The sequence below is a fragment of the Piliocolobus tephrosceles genome, chromosome 15 (assembly GCF_002776525.5).
Source record: "Piliocolobus tephrosceles isolate RC106 chromosome 15, ASM277652v3, whole genome shotgun sequence".
Lineage (NCBI taxonomy): Eukaryota > Metazoa > Chordata > Mammalia > Primates > Cercopithecidae > Piliocolobus > Piliocolobus tephrosceles.
In genome coordinates this window covers 20,692,198-20,720,117 of record NC_045448.1, presented here as the reverse complement: position 1 = coordinate 20,720,117, position 27,920 = coordinate 20,692,198, and the positions used below count along the sequence as shown (strand labels likewise).

At 53.3% G+C, this 27,920-nt stretch overlaps 1 protein-coding gene across 2 annotated transcripts in view; it reads right to left on the bottom strand.

Annotated features, from left to right (window-relative positions):
- Positions 1–27,920, bottom strand: part of ADCY3 (adenylate cyclase 3) — a 105,549-nt gene that overhangs the window by 15,762 nt on the left and 61,867 nt on the right. For both annotated transcript variants that reach the window (XM_023229957.2, XM_031934163.1), the window contains exons 4-9: positions 7,310–7,440; positions 6,624–6,735; positions 6,327–6,454; positions 4,592–4,750; positions 3,160–3,337; positions 1,667–1,795 (exon numbers count right to left, since the gene is read on the bottom strand). In XM_023229957.2, the coding sequence (XP_023085725.1) occupies positions 1,667–1,795; positions 3,160–3,337; positions 4,592–4,750; positions 6,327–6,454; positions 6,624–6,735; positions 7,310–7,440 (837 nt within the window). The remainder of the gene's footprint in view (positions 1–1,666; positions 1,796–3,159; positions 3,338–4,591; positions 4,751–6,326; positions 6,455–6,623; positions 6,736–7,309; positions 7,441–27,920) is intronic.

Genomic DNA, 27,920 nt, shown 5'->3' with positions numbered 1-27,920 from the left:
GCTCCTGAGTAGGAGACCTGTGATCGAGACAGCTGCCGGGCTGGGACAGTCCTGGCACTTCCTGCTGTGTAGATGTGGGGGCCATATACATCGGCACCCTGGGGACATGCATGGCTCCCAACTCTAGGACTTCAGGGAGCTATGAAAGGAACTCCCATCTGGCTCCTGTGGAAAGGAAGATCTGAGGGGGAAAGTGATGGGAGAGAAAAGAATGTTCTCATCACTAGAGGGCTGACAAGGGGCGGGTGGGTGGACCTGGGGCACCCACTACCATTTTATTCCCAGTTCTAAGGAAAAAGTATCAACTCCAAAAACAGGAATCCTGGCTGTGATGACACAGCCATCAGTCTAAACAGTCACTGAGACTGGCACGCTCAATAGCTGAGAGCTGTCTGAACGGGTGCAACAGTGCATCTGGGAGCCACGGTCAAGACACCGTGGGGCCGGGCGCGGTGACTCACGCCTGTCATCCCAGCACTCTGGGGGGCTGAGGTGGGTGGATCACTTGAGGTCAGGAGTTTGAGACCAGACTGGCCGATACAGTAAAACCCTGTCTTTACTAAAAATACAAAAATCAGCCAGGCATGGTGGTGCACGCCTGTAATCCCAGCTACTCAGGACGCTGAGGCAGGAGAATCACTTGAACCCAGGAGGCGGAGGTTGCAGTAAGCCAAGATCATGCCACTGCACTCCAGCCTGGGCAACAGAGCATAACGCCATCTTAAAAAAAAAAAAAAGACTCCCTGGTCTTAAGCATCAGCACAGGTGTGCCACTGGTGGACAGTCTGACCCCAGATAATGTTTCCCCAGCCACATCTTCCTCTTCTGTAAAATCACATGGATGGTCTGTGGCAGCAGCAGGATCCTGTTCCTGAAGCAGATCCGGGAGCAGCATGGGCCTGGCTAAGGGTCAGGGCCGGAAAAATCACAGGCTGCTAAAGCTGTATCTGTGTCCTCCTCGCTAGTGAGTGCCTTGAGTCTGTACCTCCACTTTCTATCAAGAAAACTGCAATAAGGAAAACTTGCTGAATGTTGGGGGACTTGAGAAAAACCTAATTTACCCTAAGCCCCATCTACCATCTTGTTCTACAGCATCTGCTCTAATGGCACCACGGCCAGCTCTCCTGTCCCCCTCACATGGTGAGCCTGGCAGCCCCGGCAGGGCAGACACCCCATCTCTGCAGCACTGACCTCCATCAGGAAACATGCTCCAGACGCCCTGCAGTCAGGGACCAGTTCTGGGTGCTCCCCAAGAGGCAGCCTGCACTCTGGGACAGCATGCTAATTCCTCACCTTTGGGGGCTGCGGAAATATCCCATCTTGCATGGAACTTGTTGGGTTTGAACCTAGCCAGAGGGGTGAGTCCAGGTCTGAAATCTCACTTCCAAAATTGTCTCAGATCCTATAGAATTTTCCATGGAGGTCCTCACTGATCTCAAATCTACGAGATTTCAGGTCACCCCAACATGTAACTGATGAGGAGACAGTAGGGTTTTGTGGGGCTGGAGGGGTGACCTGCCCATGGTTACAATGCTAAGCAGGAGGAGGTCCTGGGTGGTGGCCAGGTCTCCCCAGCACAGGACTCCTGCTGCAGGAATGTATTGCTTCCTGGTGTCTGCCCGCATCTGGCCCCTCAGTGACCCCCTGCCCTGAGCCCTGCACATACCTGGGCATCCTGCTCCTCGGGTTTCTCCGACGTGGACCCGCTGCTGTGGGCACTCCCGTTGGGCTCCTTGGTCTCAATGAGGGTAGGGGAGCTGGACTTTGAGGAACCTGGTGCTCCATTGGGCAGGGCCTAGAGGAAAGGAGAGCTCAGCCATGATCCGGGCATGGGATGAGTGGCACAGACAGGGCTGGAAGTGACAAGCGTGTGGAAGGCAGTGGTGGGATTAGAGAGCGATCGGAGGCCATGGAACTTGCTTGTGGATTGCGAAGTGAGGCGTCAAGGATGACTTCAAACTTTTTGGTCTGAGCAATTATTAATAAAAGGATGGAACTGCCATTAACTGAGATGGGAAGACCGAGAGCAGGTTTTGGAGTGGGAAGGCGGGCAGGAGCTTTGGACAGGTGGCATTTAAGATGCCTATTAGATGTACAAATGGAGGCATACAAGTGGCTGTATGTTGAGTGCAGGAAAGCCACTGGGGCTGGAGATACAAATTTGGGAGTTGTATCCCAAGAGAAGGCCTTTAAAATGACACTGGATGAGACCGACATCGAGGTTAGAATCAACAGGGAATGTATCAGCCATCGCTCCTGCAGCCTCACCAGAGTGGGCTTTGCTTTAGCCATAATTAGGCAAAGCCTCAGCCATTGAGCAGTCTCAGATGACGCGATTTCCCTGACAGCCACCACGCTCCTTAATTCCAAGTCTTGTTAGATGGACTCTCATACTGGAGGAAACGGTTTTGACATGAGAGACTACAAAAAATAAAACAACCTCCAGATTCAGTAGGGGATGGTAAAGGGATCAATTTCTGCAACAGCTGCTGTTGGTTTCTAATCAGACTGACAGGAGGTGTTTGGGGGTTGGTGGACAGGCCTGGGGAAGCTGCTGACTGCTTCAGGTCTATAGATATTCCGGGGGCCCCACACAAAGACCAGGCCAGAGGGCAGGCCCATAGGATGCTCTGCTGCAAGCTTGTTCAACCCGCAGTCTTTGACGTTTGGCCCAAGACAATTCTTCTTCCAATGCGGCCCAGAGAAGCCAAAAGATTGGACACCTCTGCTCTATTACTTCTATCTCATTCCTTCCTCATTTCCCACTCAGGAAACCTTTCTGGCCTTGGTTCTCCTTCCCCATGACCAGTCACCCCACTCCCAGCCTCGTCTGTGAGCCTCTCCCTGAGCATTCATGTCACTCCGGTGGCTTCACTCACTTTCTCCGTGCAGGAGACTCTGAGCTCCAGCCCAGCTGCTCTCCTGGGCGCCACCGACACATCTCCAGTGCCTCCCTTCTGGATACAGTCACCTCCACTGCAACTTGCCATGAATTACACTCACCGTCTCCCCCAGAAACCAGCTATCCATCGGGAAGGGTGCCAGCCTGCCACTCACCTCTCATGGCCAGCCAACACTGGGTCCTACAACTCTTCTGCCGTCTTTCCTGAATCTCCTCCTCTCCAACCCCCTAATCTGGGAGTGGGGTGGGGAACTCACCGAGCCATTGAGGCCATTCTGGGTGGCTGTTTTCTTCACCTCTGGCTTGGAGGCAATGATGAGGTAGGTTTCAATACCCTTCTCTTCTAGGTAATCACAGCGGCTGCCCCCATCGCCTGGTTCCACATCAAACTCCCCTTTCAGGCAGTCCATGGTGCTCTGGGAGATGTGCACACGCCTGAATTGCAGAGAGAGAGGCCCTGAGCGCCGGCCAGAGGTGGCCCTCACAACCCCTGGGGACAGTCCATGGACCACAGATGCACTGGCTGCTGCTCGGCCCCGTGTCTCTCGGGCATGTGGGGCAGAGGCCAAGTGGAGGCAGGGGCCAAGTGGAATATCTGCCACCAACTAGCTGTGTGGCCCACTAACTAGTTGTGTGGGCCGTGTGGCACCTACTCCCATCTCAGCCTCAGTGTTGGAGCCACAACACAGGAGTACAATCTTTCTTCAATCTTTGATCCACTGTGAAGCGGATCAAATGTGATAAGGATTTTTTTTTTTTTTTTTTGAGACAGTCTTGCCCTGTTGCCCAGGATGGAGTGCAGTGGCGTGATCTCAGCTCACTGCAACCTCTGCCTTCCAGGTTGTAAGCAATTCTCCTGCCTCAGCCTCCAAAGTAGCTGGGATTATAGGTGCACACCATCATGCCTGGCTAATTCTGTATTTTTAGTAGAGATGGAGTTTCTTCATGTTGGTCAGGCTGGTCTCAAACTCTTGACCCCAGGTGATCCACCCGCCTCAGCCTCCCAAAGGGCTGGGATTGCAAGTGTGAGCCACAAGATCCAATTATCCCCCACCTTGCACATTTCTCAGTTGCAACCCCTGCTGCCAAGGGAAAACAAAACCCGTTTCTGAGGAGTCACCACTGAGGGCAAGAATCCTAAATGCCACTGAAGGAAGCTGCCTGGCCCAGGTGGGGAAGGCTGAGCTGATCCTCCCTCAGCCTGGCCCTGCTAAAGGCAGGGCCTCCATTACTCACTGATCCTGTAAAGGAGCTCAAATAAGACATGTAATCGCACTGCGACCTGCAAAACACTGCCTCCAAGCCCGCCACTGACGACTACTGATCACTCTCTCTTTGGGGAGACCTGGGCGCTGGCATAAGGAGAGCTGGGGCAGCCCCCTAAGTGGGTAAAGGGGAGGCAGCCCCCTAAGTGGGTAAAGGGTAAAGGAGGACAGGCTACTGCAGGGTCCAGGCAGGAGAAGCCTGGACACACATCTAACATCAGGCCCAAAGAGGCTTCACCCCAAGGCAGGTCAGAACGGCCTTAGCCAGGGCTGGCGCAGGACAGGAGGAATGCTGTTCTGGGGTGGTGGAGGGACCTTCTCTGAGGCCCCCTGTCCCTCATCAGGGTCACAGCCCTGTGGTATGGAGGGGACGGTCCGGTCCCCTCCCCAGTCCTCACACCTGTCCCCGCGGAAGGGCACTCACCCAGGGATGCCGCCGGCCTCCATCTTGTTGGCTACAGTGACGTCAGTCGACCACACATCGTACTGCCAGCGCTTCTGGCCCAGGACGCCCCCCAGCACGGTGCCCGTGTGCACCCCCACACGCATGTCCACCCCAGTCTTGGTCTTCTCCCGCACATACCTGCCACGGACACACAGAAAGGAGGGTCAGGGCGTGGCCTTCACAAGACAGCCAGCCTGTAAAAGAAATTCATCGTGGGCCTCTTCCCCTCCACAAGAGGGGGCCTGGCAAGGTCCCCACAGCTTTCCGCCTGCACTGAAGTCCCGTAACCCATGGTGTTGGGTCGGGGGTAAGGCAGGCCAGGGCCAGCCCAGAGTCACGCATCACAGGCCAGCAGGACAAGGGCACCAAGAGACTCTCCTCCCTATCCCCACCTCCCGAGGGGCCTCCAGTTTCCTTCTGCCGATTACTCTTTTATTCATTCACGCAGTTAATATTTCACTGAGCGTCAAGTATGTGCCAGGCACGTTCAAGGTGCTGCAGACATAGGGGTGAACAAAATAGCCGTGAACAGTCCCTTGCCTGAATGTGTCTGACAGGGAAGGGAGAGGATGCTAGAGTTCCTGGACTACTGCCCCTGGGATAAAGGCCACATTGCTTTCTTTCTTTCTTTCTTTTTTTTTTTTTTTTTTTGAGACGGAGTTTCACTCTTGTTGCCCAGGCTGGAATGCAATGGCGCGATCTCGGCTCACAGCAACCTCTGCCTCCTGGGTTAAAGCCCTTCTGCCTCAGCCTCCAGAGTAGATGGGACTACAGGCATGTGCCACCACACCCGGCTAATTTTGTATTTTTAGTAGAGACGGGGTTTCTGCATGTTGGTCATGACTGGTCTCGAACTCCAGACCTCAGGTGATCCGCCTGCCTCGGCCTCCCAAAGTGCTGGGATTACAGGCGTGAGCCACCACACCCGGCCAACATTGCTTTCTTTCCAGGGCAATACTAGATGGGATTTAACCTGGAAGATGGTAAAAATGCACAGCTGCCCCCTCGGAGAAGAGGGTAAAGGGCGGGCAACTTCCAGGACTCCATCCCATGGGGGAGGGGCCTCGGCAGGAGCTTTCCTTTCTGCGTTGGTGCCTGATGTCACCCCAGGTTCCCCAGAGGCTGGAAGTCAACCAGAGGGACTGCCCATCTGAGAGCTGCAAGCGCACTTGGAGCAGGGGCAACAGTGGGGACAGTGAGCACACGAGAGTCTGCCTCCCTCACAGCCTAGGCTGGAGCACAGAGGCCGGGAGGGCTCCAGCCCCAGCCCTGAGCCCCTCTGCCAGGGGCTTACAGTCACTGCATCACAAGATGGAGGGGGCAGTGCCTTTGGGGGTCATGGTGAGAAAACACTGAGGAGAGATGGGGAGCACCTGTGGGGGTCCTAGCAAGTGTGAGGAAGTGTGAGGAATTTCACAACTGCAACTTCCAGCAAAAAGGGAATACGTGGACTAAGGCTGGAAAAGTGGGCCCCACAGGCTAGGGGAGGCTTACAGGTCCCCTGGGCTGTGAGGAAGGTAAGCCACATCCCAGCTTCCAGAGCAGGGGCCTGTGCCACCCGTCAACCAGCGCTGTGTCCCAGCAGGGCACAGTCTTTGCCTCCAGCCGATCCCCCACCCAGGGGCTGTGGCCAGCGCAGAAGACCTGCTTCTCCCTGGGTCCAGGGTTGGGGCCCTTGCTCTGGGAGCCTCCCTCCCAGAGGTACCCCACTTACGAGATGGCCTCCACCATGGCAAGCCCCATGAGGATGGAGCAGACGGCGTGGTCCTCACGGTAGTCAGGCAGGCCGCAGATGCAGTAGTAGCAGTCACCCAGGATCTTAATCCGCAGCTGGTGGTATTTCTGAAAGGGGAGGGCCTGGCCTATGCTCCAGCCGCTCATCAGTGAGGGAGGAGTGGCCAAGAAAGCAGAGGAAGGACAGAGGGAGAAAATCACGGGGCCAGGGATGGCGGCCAGGCACAGGCCATGAGGGCAGGCCCTGCTGGAGAGCCAGGCGGGGCCAGGGACTTACAGCTGCCAGCTTGTCAAAGCGGGCAAAGAGCTCGTTGAGCAGCTTCACGAGCTCCTGGGCACTGCAGGCAGAAGACAGCTGGGTAAAGCCCACGATGTCGGCAAAGAGGATGCTGCATGAGGAACGACCGTGGGGGTGAGGCTCCAGGCAGCGAGGTGTGCCCGCTCCCTCTCCAACCCACAGGGCAGCCAGGATCAGGGTGGGAGAAGGTCCTCCCTCACCCCCTCCAGGACAGTGAGACCCTGGCCCTTCCAGGTAAAGTCAGGGCTCTGACCTTGCACTTGTCCTAGTGGACGTCCCCCTGCAGGCATCCCTCCCTGTGGTGCCTGGGGACCACCCCACACTGCCCACTCCTGCCCGGGCTGAACTCATCCTTCTTCCTAGAATCAGAGGTCAGGGCTCTAGCCCCAGTGCTGGCCCTGAACAGCTGGGTGACCTCACAGGAGTCCCTTCCCCACTCTGGGTGATGTCTGTTCTATGATGGGGTTGGACCAGGCAGCCTAGAACACACTGTAGCTTAAACACCTGCCAGCAGCTTCTCCCGCCGGGTTGATGAGTGCTGTGGGGAGCCTCGCTTCTAGTCCCTGGAAAACCTCTCGAAGCCCACAGCGCCTAGTGGGTCCTGCAAAGACGCAGCCCTCCACGGCCTGCTCTGCCATCAGAGCCTGCATCCCAGGCCGGCGTACCTGACGTTCTCATGGCGGTACATGTACATGGTGTTGAACTGCTGCTGGTCCTTCTGGCTCTCGTCTTTCTTCATGTCTTTCAGCATCTCGTCAGCCACGTGCTTGGGCAGGATGGAAAGCATGAGGTTCTCCTGTGAGGGACAGGAGAGGGTCAGAGGCAATGGTAGGGCCTGCTAGGGGCAAGTTCAGATATTTCTTGGAAGAAACGCCCCAATCCTGGCAAGAAACATGAGCCGGGAACCACGCTGCCCTCCAGAGAGACCTCACAGACCTGCCTCGGGAACAGCCAGGGGTCTGGGACAGGCAGCTTCTGGCCCCGACGAGGCTGAGGGTGGCAATGGCTCCTTCAGAGCAACTGAGAAGAGCCAGAAATGCAGTGAAGCATCCTAAACGTGGCTCTGTGCTCAGCATCCTCGTGCCACAAGAAGCGCAACAGTCCTGCGTGGGCTGCTGTACCGTGAGCGCTCCCGGTAGGAGCCCTGTGGGGTCACCTCAGCCACCCGCCACGGCTGCACAGAGCCATCGCTCACGAAATTCTGCTTTGACCCGATCAAAGACTGACAGCAGACCAGGCACCACACAAGGTGCCAGTGACACAAAACCAGCAAGAACATCCACCTCAGAGCGCGGAGGGTCTCACCGGCACACAGGTAAGCATGCCCAGTGCAGCATGGCAAGTTCTGTGCCCAGAAAGAGAGCAGAGGACTGCGCAAGAGAGAGGCAGGGGCCGAGGTCGGCTGGGGAGGAGGCATCAAGGAGGCCTTCCTGAAGGAGCCTTGGCCGAGCCCGAGACACGATGCTGAGGGCACTCCTGTCGGAGGCAGCCATGTACGCCAAGTCACAGCCACACGCAAAGCGTACCAGGGTCCTTCAGGGATTTCCATGGAGGTAAAAACAGAAATATGGCTTGAGAGCTAGGCATGGTTTAGATCAGGGTCAGCAAACTGTGGCCTGTGGGCCCAATCTGACTGCTGCTGTCTTTCTTTTTTTATACAGGGTCTTGCTCTGTTGCCCAGGCTGGCGTGCAGTGGTACAAACATGGCTCACTGCAGCCTCAACGTCCTGGGCTCAAGTGATCCTCCCACCTCAACCTCCCAAGTAGCTTGGAGTACAGGCATGCATCACCACACCCAGCTAATTTTTACATTTTTTGTAGAGACAGGGGGTCTTGCCACGTTGCTCAAGCCATCCTGTTTTCATCAAGTTTTCCTGGCACCCAGCCATGCTCATTGGTTGATATACTGTCTCTGGCTGTTTTAACACTCCAGTGGCAGAGTGGGGTAGAGGCGACAGAGACCGTGTGGCCCACAGAGCCAAAAGTATTTACTATGTGGCTCTTGTCGGAAGAGGTCTGTGGCTTGAGTGGCACCAGTCTCTGGAACGGGGAACAGAGGAGGAGCGGCAGATGTGAGGGCAAAGACAGGGTTTGGTTCTGAGGCGCTGCGGGGCCTCTATGCAGGCACCTGCAGGCAGCACTCAGGAGACTGGGCTGAACCGTCTGCCCTGGAAGCCATGGGTTGGATGAGCAGTAGGGAGAGAAAACCAGGGACAGAACGTGGTGCTGCAGAGGCAAAGCCAGGGGCGGGAGGCCCAGCAGGGAGCCGGTCAAGAGGGCAGCACTGTCCCCGTCCCCAAGGGGAGGACGGTGATGATGGCGTCTGGTGAAGGACGGTGGGGGGCACTTGGGGGAGAACCCCAAGTTGAGGTTTTGCAGGATGGAAACTGTAAAAGGCCAAGGGACATGAGAACTGGCTCATGGCGGGGACGTAACTAAAGAAAGTGTGTCCAGAGAAGGGTCAAGATACCAATGAAACCGCAGCAGGCACAGGCAGAGGCCAGGGAACTGGAGGGCAGAGATGTGGCTGGAGGACAGGTGGCCACTGACCCTCAGGGTGGAGGGCTTCCGGGTGGCTAGGCCCGTGTTGCCATGGGGTCGGCTGCTGAAAGGCGAGGAGCGCGTGGGCAGGGACTCAGGATGCCCAGGAGCTCTGTATCTAGAGTGCAGATCCCAGACTTTACCACCCTGGGTCCAGGGTGGCCAGAAAACCTAGAACTAGTGGCTTGGTCCTCAGCAATCAGGGCCTGACTGGATGGCTGCAGATCCCAGGTCACAGGGGCAGCAGCCAGGGACTTCGCCTCCTGACAAGGTCTGGGCAGGGAAGCAGCCCCACTGCTCCGGCTCTGCTGAGTTCAGGGGTCCCTGAGGCCCGAGAGAAGTCAGCTCATCCTGCATGTCAGATGTGCCTGCTCTGGAGCAGGAGGAGGTGGTGAAGGCTCAATTCCACCCCTCTGAGCGGAGCTCCAAGTGGTCCCCAGAGTCTGCTGTTGTACTTGGGCCCTCAGCACCTGGTAAACCAGAGGCCTCCCTTGGGAGCTCTGCTATAGGTCCCTGTCGTCTGCACTCTGTAGCTTCATGGGGAGAATTTATCACCTTTCTTACAGGAAATCACACCATTAGGACAAGGTGAGCATGCCTGGCAGGCACTGGCCCCTGCCTGAAGCGGTTACAGTGGTTTTGCTCTTTGATATGGTTTGGCTGTGTCCCTACCCAAATCTCAGCTCGAATCGTATCTCCCAGAATTCCCACGTGTTGTGGGAGGGACCCAGAGGGAGGTAATTGAATCACGAGGGGCCGGTCTTTCCCGTGCTATTCTCGTGATAGTGAGTAAGTCTCACAAGATCTGATGGGTTTATCAGGAGTTTCCACTTTTGCTTTTCGCTCATTTTCTCTTGCTGCCGCCATGTAAGAAGTGCCTTTCGCCTCCCACCATGATTCTGAGGTCTCCTCAGCCATGTGGAACTGTAAGTCCAATTAAACCTCTTTTTCTTCCCAGTCTCAGGTATGTCTTTATCAGCAGCATGAATATGAACTAATACAGTAAATTGGTACCAGTAGAGTGGCACGTTGCTGAAAAGACACCCAAAAATGTGGAAGTGACTTTGGAACTGGGTAACAGGCAGAGGTCGAAACAGTTTGGAGGGCTCAGAAGACAGGAAACTGTGGGAAAGTCTGGAGCCTCCCAGAGACTTGGTGAATGGCTTTGACAAAAGTGCTGATAGTGATATGAACAATAAGGTCCAGGCTGAGGTGGTCTCAGATGGAGATGAGGAACGTGTTGGGAACTGGAGTAAAGGTGACTGTTACGTTTTAGCAAAGAGACTGGTGGCATTTTGCCCCTGCCCTAGAGATTTGTGGAACTTTGAACTGAGAGATGATTTAGGGTATCTGGTGGAAGAAATTTCTAAGCAGCAAAGCATTCAAAACGTGACTTGGGTGTTATTAATGACATTCGTCTTAAAAGGGAAACAGCATAAAAATTTGGAAAATTTGCAGCCTGACTATGCGATAGAAAAGGAAAACTCATTTTCTGAGAATTCAAGCTGGCTGCAGAAATTTGTGTAAGTAACGAAGAGCTGAAAGTTAATCACCAAGAAAATGTGGAAAATGTCTCCAGGGCACGGCAGACACCTTTGCAGCAGCCCCTCCCATCACAGGCCCTGAGGGTTAAGAGGAAAAAGTACTTTCGTGGGCCAGGCCCAGGGTGCCTGTGCTGTGTGCAGCCTAAGGACTTGGTGCCCTGTGTCCCAGCCACTCCAGCCATGACTGAAAGGGGCCAATGCAGAGCTTGGGTTGTGGCTTCGGAGGGTGCAAGCCCCAAGCCTTGGCAGCTTCCACGTGATGTTGAGCCTGTGGGCACACAGAAGTCAAGAATTAAGATTTGGGGAACCTCTGCCTAGATTTCAGAAGATATATGGAGATGCCCAAGGAAAAGTTTGCTGCAAGGGCAAGGCCCTCGTGGAGAACCCCTGCTAGGGCAGTGTGGAAGGGAAATGTGGAGTCGGAGCCACCACATAGAGTCCCTACTGTGGCACTGCCCAGTGGAGCTGTGAGAAGAGGGCCACCGTCTTCAGACCCCAGAATGGTAGATCTACTGACAGCTTGCACCGTGCGCCTGGAAAAGCTGCCGACCCTCAACGCCAGCCTGTGAAAGCAGCTGTGAGGGAGGCTATATCCTGCAAAGCCACAGGGGCAGAGCTGCCCAAGACCACAGGAACCCACCTCTTACATCAGCGTGACCTGGATGTGAGAATTGGAGTCAAAGGAGATCATTTTGGAGCTTTAAAATTTGAGCTCCAAAGAAGCCCCACTGGATTTCGAACTTGCATGGGGCCTGTAATGCCTTTGTTCTGGCCAATTTCTCCCATTTGGAATGGCTGTATTTACCCAATATCTATACCCCCATTGTATCTAGAAGTAACTAGCTTGTTTTTTGTTTTTTTTTTTTTTTTTTTTTTGTTGTACAAAAGCTCTGCTCTTGTCCCCCAGGCTGGAGTGCCATGGTGTGATCTCAGCTCACTGCAACCTCTGCCTCCCCCGGTTCAAGCAATTCTCTTGTCTCAGCCTCCTGAGTGGCTGGGATTACAGGTGCCCACCACCATGCGCGGCTAATTTTTGTATTTTTAGTAGAGACAGGGTTTTGCCATGTTGGCCAGGCTGTTCTCGAACTCCTGACCTCAGGTGATCCACTTGCCTCAGCCTCCCAAAGTGCTGGCATTACAGGCGTGAGCCACCATGTCTGGCCACTTGCTTTTGATTTTATAGGATCACAGGCAGAAGGGACTTGCCTTGTCTCAGGCGAGACTTTGGACTATGGATTTTTGGGTTAATGCTGAAATGACTTAAGACTTTGGGGGACTACTGGGAAGGTATGGTTGGTTTTGAAATGTGAGGACATGAGATTTGGAGGGGCCAGGGGTGGAATGATATGGTTTGGCTGTGTCCCCACCCAAATCTCAACTTAAATTCTATCTCCCAGAATTCTCACATGTTGTGGGAGGGACCCAGAGGGCGGTCACTGAATCATGGAGGCCAGTCTTTCACGTGCTATTCTCACGATAGCGAATAAGTCTCACGAGATCTGATGGGCGTATTAGGAGTTTCCGCTTTTGCTTCTCATTTCCTCTTGTTGCCACCACATAAGAAATGCCTTTCACCTCCCACCATGATTCCGAGGCCTCCCCAGCCATGTGGAACTGTAAGTCCAATTAAACAGCTTTTTCCTCCGAATCTTGGGTATGTCTTTATCAGCAGCATGAATGTGGACTAAGACACTCTTATTCTTCCATTTCCACAGCGATATCTCTTCACTGTTAACCTCGAGTGTGGCATTACAGCTCAGGAGTGAGAAGCCAAAGTAACCCCAGTGCGTCCTGCCCTGGTTCCACCTAAGCCCGGGAAGTTCTCCCAGGGCCCTGCAGCCCAGGAAGAGCAACCTGGGCAACCCTGGTGCTTGGCAACTCCCCTCCCTCTGCCAGACGAGTGTGGCAAGAGGATGCCCAATGCAAAGAAATGGGGGGAGGAGAGCTCGGTGGGACCCGAGGACCCATCTCGAAACCTAACTAACCAGACATTGTGGAAAAAAGCTCTGGGCTTGCAGAAAAGATGAGCCTCTGGGAAGGTTTTCAAGAAAAGCCAGAGATAGGGCCCTATCAACCCTTGAGAGCTGTCTCTTAAGGCAGACGCTGCTGGGAGTCCTGAGGGGCAGGCAGAGCTGAGAAGTCTGGAGGAGGCGGGTGGGAGGCAGCACCCACTGGGCTGGGGCTGGGTTTCTCTGGTCAGTAATCCCTGGGATCCCAGCCCGCACTGGAGTGTGCGGTCCTGGTGCGCTTGAGGCTCTCGGGGCAGGAGGAGGCAGCTGTCAGGATCATGGGTGCTGGCCTGGCTCAGCCCCTTGCCCTGCCCACACTCACCGTGGTTACCAGGCAGGTTACTAAACCTCCCTGTGCCTTGGTTTCCTAGGCAGGAAAGCAGAAAGGACACGATTCATTGCCGGCACGCACTTAGAACAGTGCCTGGCCCACAGGAAGCGCTCACCGTAGTCTAGCTGTTCCTACTGTCACATGATAGAAAGTGTGACTGAGTGACTGAGGGTGTGGAGACAGCAGGTGGCTCAGAAAGACAGGGTCTAATGTTCCTCTGGGTTTTGAAGTTGGCCAGAAGTTTTTCGGTTGAGTGCCAGTGAGATGTGCCAGGGTCGGCACAAACCCTCTGGGTCGTTCAGCCCGGCCTCGGGAGCTCTGCTTACTGCAGGTGGGACAACGAAGGGGACACAAGGAAGGGTCCTGCCTTCCATTTGAGTCTCAGCACCCCCAGCCACGTATGCATTCAGGGTGCTGCTTGGGGGAGGAGGGCGCAGATGTGTGAGGAGTGTGGGGAGGTGCGGTCAGGTGTGCGGGCAGGGAGGGACGTAGAACGCGAGGTTTAAGAACATCACAGCGCCGTACTGGCCTCCCTCCCAGCCTACATGCAGTGGCTTCTGCAGCCACAGCCCACATAGGCCTTTCCTGCCCGCCCCTCCCCTCCCCGCCGCCCCGGGTCTACCTCAGAGCTCTGTCCCGTCAGAAAATCCTCTCCAGGCTCCCTTGGAACCTTGCGGACCCGAGAGTCCAATCCAGTCCTGTGGGAGTTCCATGCCCCTGACCACAGTACTGGTTCCCCTCCAGACACTGCTGAGCCTCCTCGGGGGTGACCCACACCTGCCTCCTCCTGGCATGGCTTGGATCTCTGAGACTGTCTACCAATACAGAACAAAAGTAGCGGCAGAGGCACAAAACCAGGGCAGCCCTGGAGCCCAAAACAGGAGCCTTGGAAGGGCCACATGAGTGAAGCAGCCATGAGCTTCTCTCTCGGGGTGGGACAGGGGAATTTCCATTTTTTTCCATTATATATTTCCGTAACCTTTGCTAAGAGCACATATGAGTTCTGAAAGCAGAAAATCAATGAATATCAAACTTAAAGAACAAGAAAGGAGCTATGGTTGTAAATTCAGGCTGCGAATTCCCTCTGTGGTTTGTGGAAACCTTATAGTCAGCCTCAAAAAGTGAAGCAGGCCAACAGTCCACCTGGAGTCATTCTGGTAACAAGACGGGTTTTAAACAAGACGTCAGTGCATGCGGAAGAAAGGACACGCGGAACTTGACAGAGGGGAAGGGAGAAGGAGGGTCTGGGAGGTGAAGGCCCATGGGAGGAAGGGGCCCTCCCCCCGCCACCCCCAAGCCTCAGGGCCTCTGGCAACCGCCTCTGAATGTGTCTCCTGGTGCCGGCTGGCTCCTCTGATTCAGTCCACCTTCGGCATGGCGTCTGGATGTCCTCTAAGCTGTGTCACACTGGTGCCCAGCACCCTCAGTGGCGCCCCGGTCCCCCTCACCGTGGCACTGGCCTGTCTTTCTAGTCCTGTCCCCCACTGCGCTCCCTGCGGCCCCTCAGGGTAGACGAGCTAGACTGTTTCCTCTTCTCGGTACCCCTCCCTGTCCTCTGCTTCTGGCGTCACTCTCTGTGGAACATCCCTCCCTCCCCACACCTTCGACCCCCACCTCACATGTCACCTGTCCAGAGAGCCCCTGGCCCCTGCCCAGGGGTGCCTGTTCCTCCCCCCTCACTGATACCCACTTTGTTGGTGCCTCTCGATTGGTGCTGACCTTGTTTGCCCTTAGAGTTCAGAGATTCTAAACCCTTTCCCGGATCCCGGCCCCTTTCATGAGTGCGTGATGCCAGCTACGGACCTTCTAGAAAAATGCTCATACACACACAGAAGATCCCTGATTACCATTCCAGGGCCCTGGCTAAAGACTACGACATCCCTTCATTTGTGTTCCTGGGGAAGGAAGGAGGCTGGGATCCAGGTGACTTGTCAAATGGGTCCCACAGCAGGGGACAGGAATGCAGGGGAGAGAGGCCACCCATAGCAGCCTAGGATTGCTCAGGGCCCCAGGGATGATCCATGTGGCTTGGTCTCCCCAGCATGGAGGCAGAGCCTGCTCTTCCAAAGATAGCAGTTGCTATATGTTCCAAGAGTCACAAGAATGTTCCAAGTCTTTGACCCATTAATAGCTCTTCTGAGAATTTATCCCCCCAAATCCAACAGAAGTAAAGATAAACGTAGAAGGTGATCTGCATTGCAGCTTGACTTAACACTTGTGGAACCCAGCAAACGGCTAACAAAAATGACACATCCTCTGGATGGAAGATTCTACAACCTTAAGAATGACCATAATGAAACAACAGTACTGTTTATCATGGCAACAATAAAGTACAGAGAGAAGAGCAGGGCAAAATTGTATTCCGTGAAGCCGACGCCAGGATCTTTGTGTGCATAGAAATAAAGGCAAAAGGGTTGTTTTTTTTTTTTTTTTTTGAGACAGAGTCTCGCTCTGTCGCCCAGGCTGGAGTGCAGTGGCCGGATCTCAGCTCACTGCAAGCTCTGCCTCCTGGGTTCACGCCATTCTCCTGCCTCAGCCTCCCAAGTAGCTGGGACTACAGGCGCCGCCACCTCGCCCGGCTAGTTTTTTGTATTTTTTAGTAGAGACGGGGTTTCACTGTGTTAGCCAGGATGGTCTCGGCCTCCCAAAGTGCTGGGATTACAGGCTTGAGCCACCGCGGCCGGCAGGTGGTTATATGCAAAGAAAAAAGGCTCATTTCACTTGGAAGACCGAATTAAGGGAAAACTTGCAACGTTTTTTCCAAGTTGCTATAGGGTGCTGGTGGTTGTTGTTTTTAAAAATACTTTTTAAACTGGAATAAATATGGAACTTCCTGTTGCCTCCAGCTGTGCTCCTATCCCTGACCTCGGCTTCTCTGGAAGGACCATAGTTTTTAGGCTTGGCTCCCGATTTCCTCGTCAGCTTGGACATAACCTGAGAAGGGGGAACCTATGGCCAGGCACGAACTAAGGAGACCCACAGCCAAAACGGGGGTGGGGGAAGGCAGTGGCCCTCCTAGGGAGCCAAATGACAGAACGGTCACGCTGGGCTGGCCTCACTCTGTAGCTCTCATGAACACAGCACCCCACCAGGTGATAGACACTATCCATCCAGTCAAAATCATCCCTCTCCTTTGTAAAAACTTCTGTATCGACCCTGTATTATCATATATGTATAATAGTGTCTCAGTTTTGCATATGACAAAACCTAGGCACAGAGAGATGAAGTTGTCGGTTACACATCCCGAAGGGTTAGTGGCAGACCCTGAATCCAGGGCTCTGAGACCCCCGGAATGGGTGAGTTTCTGTGCTTTTCCCACCCCAGTTATCTCATCTGCTTTAATGTTGTTCTGCTACAGATGTGAAGGTCCCCCCAGTGCCCAGGAGCATTGGTTAAAACCTTTCCAATAGTCCCATAGACTGTTATTTTAAATAAACATAGAAATGTATCCTTCTTAAGGCTTAAAACTTCTATTTATCTGAGTTCCTTCCTCAGGAAAGGACCTTCAGGCCTCTCAAATGAACTACTGAATAACTCACCAACCAGATCACCATATGCAGATAATGAGACTCAGGACCCCTCATTCCTAGTGTATCCCACATTGTTCCATGTCTTCCCTGCCGTGTAAACCCCGGATTTAGTAAGTCAGAGAGATGGATTCGGGACTGAGCTCCCATCTTCCCTACCGCAGCACCCGATTAAAGCCTTATTCCTTGGCAATAATTGCTGTCACAGTGATTGGCTTTCTGTGCAAGCAGCAGGACCCAGACTGAAGCCCTGGTGTTTTATAACACAGAGAGGCCCTGACAGTGCGGCTCTGGCTCTGGACACCCTCCCCAGGGCTCCATGCTGCTCCGGCCTTGGGAATCAGGCAGCCCCTCCCAGTGGGTCCTCCTCACAGAAATGGCCCTGCGGCTGCCTCGGGGGGAACTTGCAACAGCCTCTGATGTGTCTCCCAGCACCCCGATCTGCTCTTCCTCTGCAATCCACTGTCCCCATGGCATCTGATGTCCTCAAAGGCATCCAGTGGCTGCCACTGCCAGACACCAGGCAGGGGTGGGGGTACAGGGGCAGTGGTGGCGGCGGCTCCTGGAATCCTCCCTGGGACCCACATTGAGCAGAGAAGAGGAGGAGGAGGAAGAGGAGGGTGCTGCCTCCATGGCTCCATCCCCACCCTGTGGCCTAAGGACACTGGTGGGTCACCCATCCCCCCTGGCCTCACTGCCCCGAGCTCCTCCTCACAGGCTGAGGAGAGGAGGGGCCCATGTGGCAAATCCCTGTCTCAGAGCAGGCATGAGTGGCTCCCATGCACTCAGAAAGTACCTAACTGGGCTGAATGTGAGGAGCCTGAATCCAGGACAGCCCTGGACCTCCACAGAGGCCTGCTGCTCCCCAACGCCCACAGGAGGCCCCTGCTTGCCTCTCCATGCGCCAGGAGCCACTGCCCGAGGACCCGAGCTGCTGACGCCCATGGAAACTCAGGTTGCCCTCGTCACTGCCACATGAAGTGGCCAAGCCTGTGCGGGGGGCGCAGTCCTGGTTCAGCTGAGCCCATCCCCAGGACTTCAGGCTGCCCTACCCAGAGTGTGGCTGGTGGGGCTGTGGCTTCAGCATTACCCGTGCTCATCAGGGTGGGGGAAGCCACGGACCTTGAGGAACATACATGCACTTGAGGTTTGAGAAGTGTCTCTTGAGAAACAAGATTTGAAGGAAAAGAAACTTAGGGGAAAGGAGCAGCTGCAGGGTGCGCGTGCGTGTGTGTGTGTGCACATGTGTGCATGTGTGGAGGGGTGTTATTTGTACATTCTTAAGAGTCTACCTACTAAAGGCACTGCCTCCAGCCATATCAAACTAGGAGGCAAAACCTGCAACTGAGGACTTGGAGGGGGTAAGGAAGAAGCAGAAAACGTGACCCTCAAAGCCAGTGTGACGCGCTTTGAGGTGGAAATGGCTGTGTGCCTCAGGACATGACGTGCAGCGACCTAGCCCCGTTCCCGAAGCCCAGGGATGGCGCAGGACCCCACTGTGAGGAGCTGCTGCAGGGGAAGGTGCAGCAGGGCAGTGCCCAGGGGGCAGAGGTTACTTGGCAGCTTCCATATTCTTTGTAAGTTTTCTTTTCCTATAATCCTTTTTTATTGTCACAATTGTTTTATAGTGTGATTTTCAGAACGGAGTCACTCTCACCCAGGCTGGAGTGCAATGGCGCAATCTCGGCTCACTGCGACCTCCACCTCCCGAGTTCAAGTGATTTCCTGCCTCAGGCTCCCAAATAGGTGGGACTACAGGTGCCCACCACCACACCCGGCTAATTTTTATATTTTTAGTAGAGATGGGGTTTCACCATGTTGGCCAAGCTGGTCCAAAACTCCTGACCTCAGGTGATCTGCCCACCTTGGTCTCCCAAACTGCTGGAATTACAGGCGTGAGCCACATGCCCGGCCAGTGTGCCCGACCTCTTGAAAGCTCCTGGCACTGGACATTCCATCGCTATTCAATGCCCATCAGTGAACATCACTATTCATACACACTGAAAAAGTATATTCTGAACCTGTATATACAATGAATATAGCCATTGAATAAGGATATATAATAATCAGCACACAATTGAATGGTGATATTCATCATGGTGTGAATTCTTGTGATCAATTTCAGGCCCCTTTGGTGTTGTCTCTCCTTTATAAAAATTACTTGACACAGAGGCCACTTCTCCCAGGACTGCACCTGTTCAGGCTGTGGCGTCTTGAAGCTGTGGCCTGTGGTGGCTTCACTCTTGAACTGTGACTTTCGGTTGGGGAGGTGGCAGGGTTCCAGAGAACCGGACTATGGAAAAAGGACCCTTCCTTCATTTGAAACTTTTTATCTGATGGCCTGGACTAAACAGAGGAGTATCCATTGAGGTAAGATATTAATGACTAATCCCAAAGGTGGCTTTGCTGAAGAAACAAAGCATGTTTAAAATCAGAACATCTGTCAGAGGAGCGGCCACATCACCCCGAGGGTTTGGGGAATAGAGCAAAGCTCACTGGTCTGGGGTTTGGCTGCAAAGGCCCCCATGCCCCGGGCGGGCACTTCACCCTGGGGGCTTCATTCCTCATCTATAAAATGGGTGTCTCGGCCGGGCGTGGTGGCTTACGCCTGTCATCCCAGCACTTTGGGAGGCCGAGACAGGCTGATCACGAGGTCAGGAAATTGAGACCATCCGGGTTAACACGGTGAAACCGGTCTCTACTAAAAATACAAAAGAATTAGCCGGGCGTGGTGGCAGGCGCCTATAGTCCCCGCTACTCGGGAGGCTGAGGGAGGAGAATGGCGTGAACCCAGGAGGCGGAGTTTGCAGTGAGCCGACATCGCGCCACTGCACTCCAGCCTGGGCAACAGAGTGAGACTCTGTCTCAAAAAAAAAAAAAAAAAGGGGGGGGGGGTCCCTTAGGCCTCTTTGTTTAAAGTGTAAATCCCTCCAGAAGATGAACTTCTCAGAAGATACAGAGGTTGTATTTAGAAATGTGTGGTTGGTGTGTCACTGGGACAAGTGGCTCACATGGTTTTTGCTCTGCTGAAATCTGGTGCAACATACAGGATGAAATTCAAAAGGGATAGAGGTCATAGTCTCTACTTGAGTCCCCAAAACCAACTGCAGGAGAAAACAATGGGAGAGGCAGAGTGTACCAATATTGCGGGGGGTAAAGCATTTGAGATGCTGTTAGATTTAAAATGAATTCCCGGGCCGGGCATGGTGGCTCATGCCTGTAATCTCAGCACTTTGGGAGGCTGAGGTGGGTGGATCACTTAAGGTCAGGAATTTAAGACCAGCCCGGGCCACATGGTGAAACCCCATCCTTACTAAAAATTCAAAAATTAGCAGGGCGTGGTGGCGGGCACCTGTAATACCAGCTACTTGGGAGGCTGAAACACAAGAATCGCTGGAACCCGGGAGAGAGAGGCTGCAGTGAACTGAGATCGCACCACTGCACTCTAGCCTGGGTGACAGAGCGACACTCCATCCCTAAAAAAATAAAATGAATTCCCAGCATAAAGTAGCTGCCTGAACAAGCCCCTTGGCTCTGGGCTGTGTCACAGAAAATAAGGGCCCCGGTCCGGGCTCAACCAGGTTGTGTCCTTAGCCCCAGGTCCTCCTACCCACTTCTTCTTAGGAAGCTGTCTTTAAGTCCGAGGAAAGCTGCTGTGAAGAAAAGGGACAAGACTTGCTTTGGAGGCCCCAAGAGAGAAAGCTAATGAGGAAAGGCTGCTGGGGAACAGGGTGTTGCTGTCAGAGAAGGAAGAATTTTTAAGAGTCAAACAGTTCAAAGACTGTGCTGCCCTGAGAGGTGGTAAACTCCCATTCCCAGAAGAAGACCGTGGGAGGAGCCAAGCACGGGTGGAAGGCTGGCCCGGAGGAGGGGGGTGTGGCCAACCCTGGGGTTGAGGCCTGGGTGCCGAGATGTGGCTCTGCATAGAGAGGAAGGAGAGTAAAGTCTTCAGGCTCTTCAGCCCTCAAGTCCTTGATGGTTATCCTAAAAATACAGCATGGTAATAAAAGTCAAGGCCCTGGCCCTCTCTGGGAAAAGAATCAACATCCAGAGAAAAAACAACAAGCCCTGAAAGTTCCTGGGTAAAGCAAGAACCTGCCCAGATCCTGGGAAGAAGCAACCAGGCCTGCCCTGGGCAATGCACAGGCCTGCGGTGGGCTGGAGGGTGGAGAAGGACCTGGCTGCCCTGGGTAACGTGCAGGCCTGCGGTGGGGTGGAGGGTGGAGAAGGACCTGGGGCAAGATGCCGGGCCCGCTGGGCTGGGATCTCAGCCGAAAGCAGATTTGTTGAGTTTCTCAGGTGGGCTGTGAGCCCCACCACCCCAGGGCAATCTGTCAGCATGGCCTCCACAGGGCTCCGAGAAGGAACCACCCAAGCCCCCTTCTACTCAGGGGTGACTCCTGCCAGGCCTTGGTTCGCACTGGCTCAGGACCGAGGTGGAAGGAAGCGGCCAGGCCTCCGAGCTGTTACAGCTGAGGCTCTGATGAGGCATTCAGGAGTTAATTACAGCAAGGAGGCCAGGAGGGATTTGGATAAATGAGGTTGGCTGGTGAGAAGCTAAGTTTCTACAACATCCTTGTAAGAGGGAGATAGGTTGAGAGAGACCCACAGTGCTCAGGTGGCTGGGAGTGAGTGTGAACGTGGAGTGTGTGTGTGCATGTGTGAGTGCTTGCACATGTACACACGTGCATCTGCATGTACGTGTCTACTGTCTACAGTGTCTGCATGAGGCATGTATATGAAGTCTGCTTGTCTGGTGGGTGTGTCCGTGTATTCACGTGTCATAAATGCCATGTGCTTGAGTACACACAACAAATACATGTCACTGTAACCCGTCACAGGCTGTGAGCATACTCACAGATGTTTCACAAACCAGTCTGTCTTGGTCCCGAGTAATCCAGATTCTTAGAGTGTCCAGCCAATTTGGAAGCCAAAAAGTCACTGCACCCCACCAGGGTATCCATCATGGCCTGATTACCCAAGCAGAGGTGGCTGTGGGAGGCAGGGAATGAAGAGAAGGACCGGGCCTAGTAACTTTGGGAGGCCAGAGCCCAAACAGCTCACCTCTCCCTAATGAGGGGACGAAGGACCACACTGTGTGAAATCTGGAAACTCCAATACTGCCGCCATTTAGACGAGGGGGCCCATGTGTGCTGCCCCTGCCCAAGGGATATGTTCACCACCTCAGTCACTCGAAGAACAGTCACTGGTCATCGATGCATGTCCCTGAGCTAAATGCTGGGAAGGTCAAAGGTAAACAGCACTCCAAAGAGCTTGGATGGGTGGGGCAATGGTCACATGGGGATAGACTCATCTCCCAGGGCTGGAGTTCTTCAGTGTTCAGCCAAATGCTGTGGGAATGTAGAGGAGGGAGGAGCTGCCTAACTTTAAAAGTCAGCATATTTGGAAACAAGACCTCCAGCATGAGAACAGGCACCAGGCCAGTGTCCCCAGAGTCCCCAGATCAACAGGCCCCAAGAGAAGCAGGGCCACATTTAATCTCAGTGTTGGCAGAGCCAGACTAACGAGCCAACAGGCCATGTCATCTGGAACAGTGCGGGAAATCACACAGAGCCCTTACCCTGCCAGAGCGGGAGAGGGGACGCTGAACACGTGGGACTTCAGGTCACTGGCCTGGCCTCCTGTGCAGTCCCCAGAGACAGGGGCCACCGTGTGGGCCAAGGTGACTGCAGTCTCAGGAGACAGCCCACTGGGCCCAAAGATGGCCACGTGTGTGGTACCTGGAGCCCTCACCATGAATATCTGGCAAAGAGCAGGTACTCCTTAGAGGTTTGATGAGTTAACGAGCTGTCAACTAGGAGACCTGGCCCAGGGGGCAAGCCACCATCCTCTAGGACGGCGCTAACAGAACTTCCTGCAATCACAGAAATGGTCTGTATCTTTGCTGTCCAATATGACAGCCACCAGCCACATTTAGCTATTGAGTGCATGAAATGTGGCTAGTGCTACTGAAAGTGACTTAAAATTTAATTAAATTTAATTAATTTAAATAGCCACATATGACAAGTGGCTACCATATTGCTACCTAGTGCAGTTCTAGAACACTGTAGTCACAAGTGCTGTGCCAACTCTGATGGGCAGAGAGCAGCTGCCTGGAGCCCTGTGTTGAGAAAGATGCAGAGGGTTCGTATCTGTGATTGGCGGGAAGTGCGCTTGCAATGTCTGCCACAGAAGCAAACACCACCTGCTTCTGTCCTTGACCCAGATGCAGCAACTCAGTACCACCCTGGGCATAAAGGCCCAAGAAAATTAAATTAAACAGACAAAATTTCCACCTTTACCCGTGGCACCCCTAAACTCCTTCCTCTGCTTTTTCTCCACAGCCCTTCCTAGCTCCTGACATAGCACATACTCATCTGTTTAATGTGTGTTGCCCGCAGTAGAATCTGTTCCGTCACAACTGTATCCCCAGTACCTAGAAAAGTGCCTGAAATACTTGTGGTCTGAATGGTTTTGTTTGTTTTTGAGACAGGTTCCCACTGTCTCCCAGGCGGGAGTGCTGAAGTGCAATCACAGCTCACTGCGCCTTGATCTTGCTGGGCTCAGGTGATCCTCCTGCCTTAACCTCCCAAGCAGCTGAGACTACAGGTGCACACCACCACCAAGCCTGGATATATATTTTTAAGTTTTTTGTAGAGATAAGGTCTTGCCACATCTGGTGTTGGCCTCTGGGCTCAAGAGGAGGTAAGTACTTAGCTCAGTGACCTAGCTAGAGTGGGAATGCAAGTCTTACTCGCAGCCTTTGTTGCCAGATCATTCCATTTTCTAAGTGAGTCAAAAATCCAGGTTTTTATCTAGAATGTACAAATGTTTAAGTAATAGAAAATGTTAACACTCTGGGAAGGTCAAACAGATACCCACAGGCCAGCTATGGTCCAAGGACGACCTAACTGATTCTTCCTGTAAGCAGATCTCAAATAGAGCCAGGAGGAAGTGCCAGCTAGGAAATGAGAGATCTCATATTAAACGGAATAAAAAAATGAAAACACCATCCAGGGCTTGGCACAAAGTAAACGTTCGATAAAACTACACTTATTACTAACAAAACCTCATTCTTACAGCCAGATAAATATAAAATGCACCACAACACTGGCCACAATGGACAATTCTACAACTCTACAATTCTCCAGCAATTCTACAACTGTTTGGAGAAAAATTCTGCTGGAGGATGTGGCAAAGGCTTACGGCCTGCCACAGCCCAGCAGAGCCCGGCTCAGAGGCCACACAGCCCATCCATGGGCCGTCAGGACTGTCTTCACCAGCTCTGCTCATGTCCACAGCCAACATCCTCCCACCGCCACCAGGAACCCACCACTGCTTTAGGACAACCTGTTTTCTTTGGGTTCATCATCTGCATTATCTAAAATGTGGATTTGTTTTGCTAAGTCCTGGAATGTTGAAATGAAGAGCATTCTGTGACATCCAGGAGGTGAGAGCTGGAACCAACAGAAGGACCAGTGCCTACTTCACATCATGGGGAACACACCTGGCTTTTCTCACACTGAGAGGCATTTGAGGCTAAAAGAAAAACTAAAAATACTAGATATCTTTGTGGGTGGTTCTGTGAAGAAGTTAAGATAGCGATTACAACGCAAGGCTGATATTGGGGGTGGGCACCTGTCTGTGTCCCCTGTGAAACAGACAGTGGGTTGGAACCATTATATTAGACGCCGAGAAAGCTATGATGCAGCCGTGGTGCAATGAGCAAGACGCAGAGCAGCTATGGATCCAGAGGCAGAGGCACAGCCCTCCCACTAGACACCAGCCTCGTCTCCTCTTCCCACCCTTAGTGGTCCCCCAGCCCCGACCTCACTGTTGCCAGGGTAACAGTGGCATGGTGGGGCCTGGCACTAGAAGCCCAACCCCAGGCCATGAGGCAACCGGCCTCTGGCTCCGATTCCCCTCCCCCCCTACCAAGCACCTATAAGAACAGGGCTCAGGGTTGATGACACCTTGTCTTCATAGCATAAGGTCTTGAGGGAAACAGTGACCAGGCTTGGGCAAAGGTCACAGAGGAAGGACATTCAGAAAAGCAAGAGATATACTCCGAGCTTAGGAAATGGCAGCCTCCCAGCATCCCAAGCTCCAGGGCTCCCAGGAGAGGGGTCTGATGCTTGTGGTCAATGGGCAGTTCTTCCCTGCAAGACCAGCACGAAGGAAAAACACCATTTCCTACTCACAGGTGACCCTGCATGTGGGTTAAAGCAGAAGGAGATGTGGGGAGAGGCAGCTGTGCTCTCTGTGCAGTCCAACACCTGAATGGAAACCCACCCAGCGTCCACCTCAGCCGGCTCCCCAAGGTCCCATGGGTGAAGACGGGGATGGCTTTCCGCCCTAGACCCTGTGCAGTCTGCCCTGGGCTCTCCCTCTATGTGCGCCAGCTGCAGCCTCCTCCTGTCTGAGGGTGGGACTGTGGATGGTCCTCGACTCCCCAAGGGAGGACCTGGCACAGGGCCAGCTGACCATGCAGGATGCGTGTGAAGGAAGCCCAGGCCTGCCCGTCATCCCTCCATCCTCCCACATCCTCCATCAACCACATTCCGATCCCTGGGAAGTGATTCTGAGTATTACTCAGAGAGGCTCAGTTCTGTAGCTCCACCTGGCAGCAGATGTGTGCTGAGTGGGTTTTCTGGGTGCCACCTGTTGCCAGGTGGCGGCTGGGGTGCTTAGCAACCCTCAAGGTCCCCAACTAACCCCTGGAGTGTGGTCACGTGGGAATAAAGACAAACAACTCCAGTTCTTTCTTCTGGGCCTCCTGCTCTACCCTCACACGCCCACAGAGCTGGGAGGCTGGACCAAGGCCAGCGTGCACCCTGGCGGCCCCGCACCAGAAGGAAGCATGATGGCACTGCCTACGAAGCCAGATATGTGCTCGGCAGAGGCAAAGAGGATGCTTTGCATGCCAGGGCTGCACCGAGAATTCCAAATCCACAAGGCCTCAGTGCAGGGCAGGCTCCACTACCCCCCTGCAGGAGACTGGAGCCAGGGAGGTTAAAGCAGCGAAGCCACTGGAAGCTGAGACCCTTGCATTACCCGAATGCTCTGTTGCCTCAACGCGCCCTTTGACATATGGACATGCTCACCCCAGTGAGGAGGCAGAGGGGATGCCTGTGCTTGAGGGACTGCTGCCTTGCCCTCCTGGACCATGGCTGGCTGCCCATCCATCCAGGAGATGACTGTCATTAGCAGGAGGCTGGTCATCTTCATAACAGAAGGTACAACTTCCCAGGGGATGGCAACAGAGAAAGCAGGTTCCGGTCACCAGCGCATCCCTCCACCTCACTTCACAGCAGAGGAGGAAGCTGAGGTCCAGCGAGGAGACACCTGCTGGGACAGCCACATGGCCAGTGCTGCCCTTCAGCCACACACTCTCAAGGCAGCTTAGAAAACAAGATAAATGGCCAAGCACGGGGCTCACGCCTGCAATCTCAGCACTTTGGGAGGCTGAGGCAGACAGATCACTTGAGGTCAGGAGTTTGAGACCAGCCTGGCCAACATGGCGAAACCCCATTTCTACTAAAAATATAAAAATTAGCTGGGTGTGGTGGTGGGCACCTGTAGTCCCATCTACATGGGAGGCGGAGGCAAGAGAATCGCTTGAACCTGGGAGGTGGAGGTTGCAGTGAGCCAAGATCACGCCACTGCATTCCAGCCTGGGCGACAGAGTCAGACTCCATCTCAAAAAAAAAGAAAAATAAAGTAAAAGAAAAAAGATAAAAGATAAAAGCACCTGATCAAATAAAAAGTGAGACATGGACCCTGGGCAATCAATTCTGGAAGGAGGCCCCTTTTTTGCAGAGGGGAGACTAACAATTTTTTTTATAGGAGACACCCAAATAATTTTTTTAAATAGAGCATTTTCTTAAAAAAGACATTAAGCACACATGTAACTAAGGGATAGCCTGCTGTGACACTGGCCTCGAATGGCTCTTTGGAGCCATGTCCAAACCAGGTTCTGTTTCCTCTCCTACTAGGACTGTCTGCGGCCCTTTCCAACGTGTTTTTCCGTCTATTATCTCATTTTTATTCTCATGAGGAGCTTTTACAGGAGGAAAGTGAAACGGGGTCATGCAGCCTCTAGTACTGGCCTGCACTCAGCTCTGAAGACCCGTCAGCTGATGTTTCTGAAACGTCAAATCAGCCCAGAGCCCACGCCACTCCCAACGTCAGTTCCAATGCCTTAGGAGGGAGTGACCTCTGTCCTGGCTGGAAGAGAGAAGGGGAAGGGTGCACGGGCCCCAGCCAGCTCCCATCCTATCTCACCACCCCGACTTCAGCCTGTGCCTCCCCAGGGGCTGGGGGCCAGTGTGACAGCAGCTCGGAGGCCCCAAAGGGCTTCGTGGTTTTTAAACTCCCCTCTGCCTTATTTCATGTGATTCCCAAACTATCCCCTAACAATGGTATTATTTTTAATGTCTTATTTCCAGAAAATTAAACTGCAGACCAGAGAGGTAAAGTGCCACCACCATACAGAGAAAGCTAGGGCTCACTGTTCCCCCAAAAATGCTAGCAGAGGCTATGGATACAAACCCAGGTCCAGGATGGCCAGTGGGGACATCCCTCCCCAACCCCCCGTACAGACTCTGGTGTCCCCACAAAGTGAGGCTGGAGCATAGGACGGTGGGAGTGTGCTAGGGTCTGGGTCCCCTGTCCTCACATGCAAAGCCTGTCCCAGTGCTCACCAGGTCCCTTTCTATCTGGTTTTAAAAATCAAGCTTGGGTCCCAGATTTTCTTTTGGAGGAAGATGTTGTGGAAATAGCTAGAAGTGGTGGTGACACAACATGGTGAGTGTACCAAACCACTTTTAAGGGGTTTTATTTTATGTGCATTTTACCTCTACTAAAAGGAAAAAAAAAAAAAAATCAAGCAAACCTGAGTTTCTTTTAACTGCAAACCTAATTTATAATACCTTATTAGTTTTTAAAAATTATTTTTCAAAAAAACTCCCAGATTAAGGGAGGTTTTGGTGGCCTCTTCTACTTTTCTGTATCTTCAAAATTTTATCCAACAATCATATGACGGTAGAGAATTTGAGTGTCTACTATGCAGGCACTGTGCTAATAACTACTTAACATTTACCTTCCCTAACACCACAGGAGAGAGCCAGAGACTCCGGTACTTGGTTCTTGGCTGCTATGCTATGTGAGAGGAAGGTGTGACATTTATTATCTCTTACTCAGGATAAAACATGGCTAGGACACTCTCAAATATCAGGACCAAAAAAAAAAAAGGCTTGAAGGAACAAGCCTCTGTGATGGTTTATATATATATATATATATTTTTTTTTTTTTTTTTGAGATGG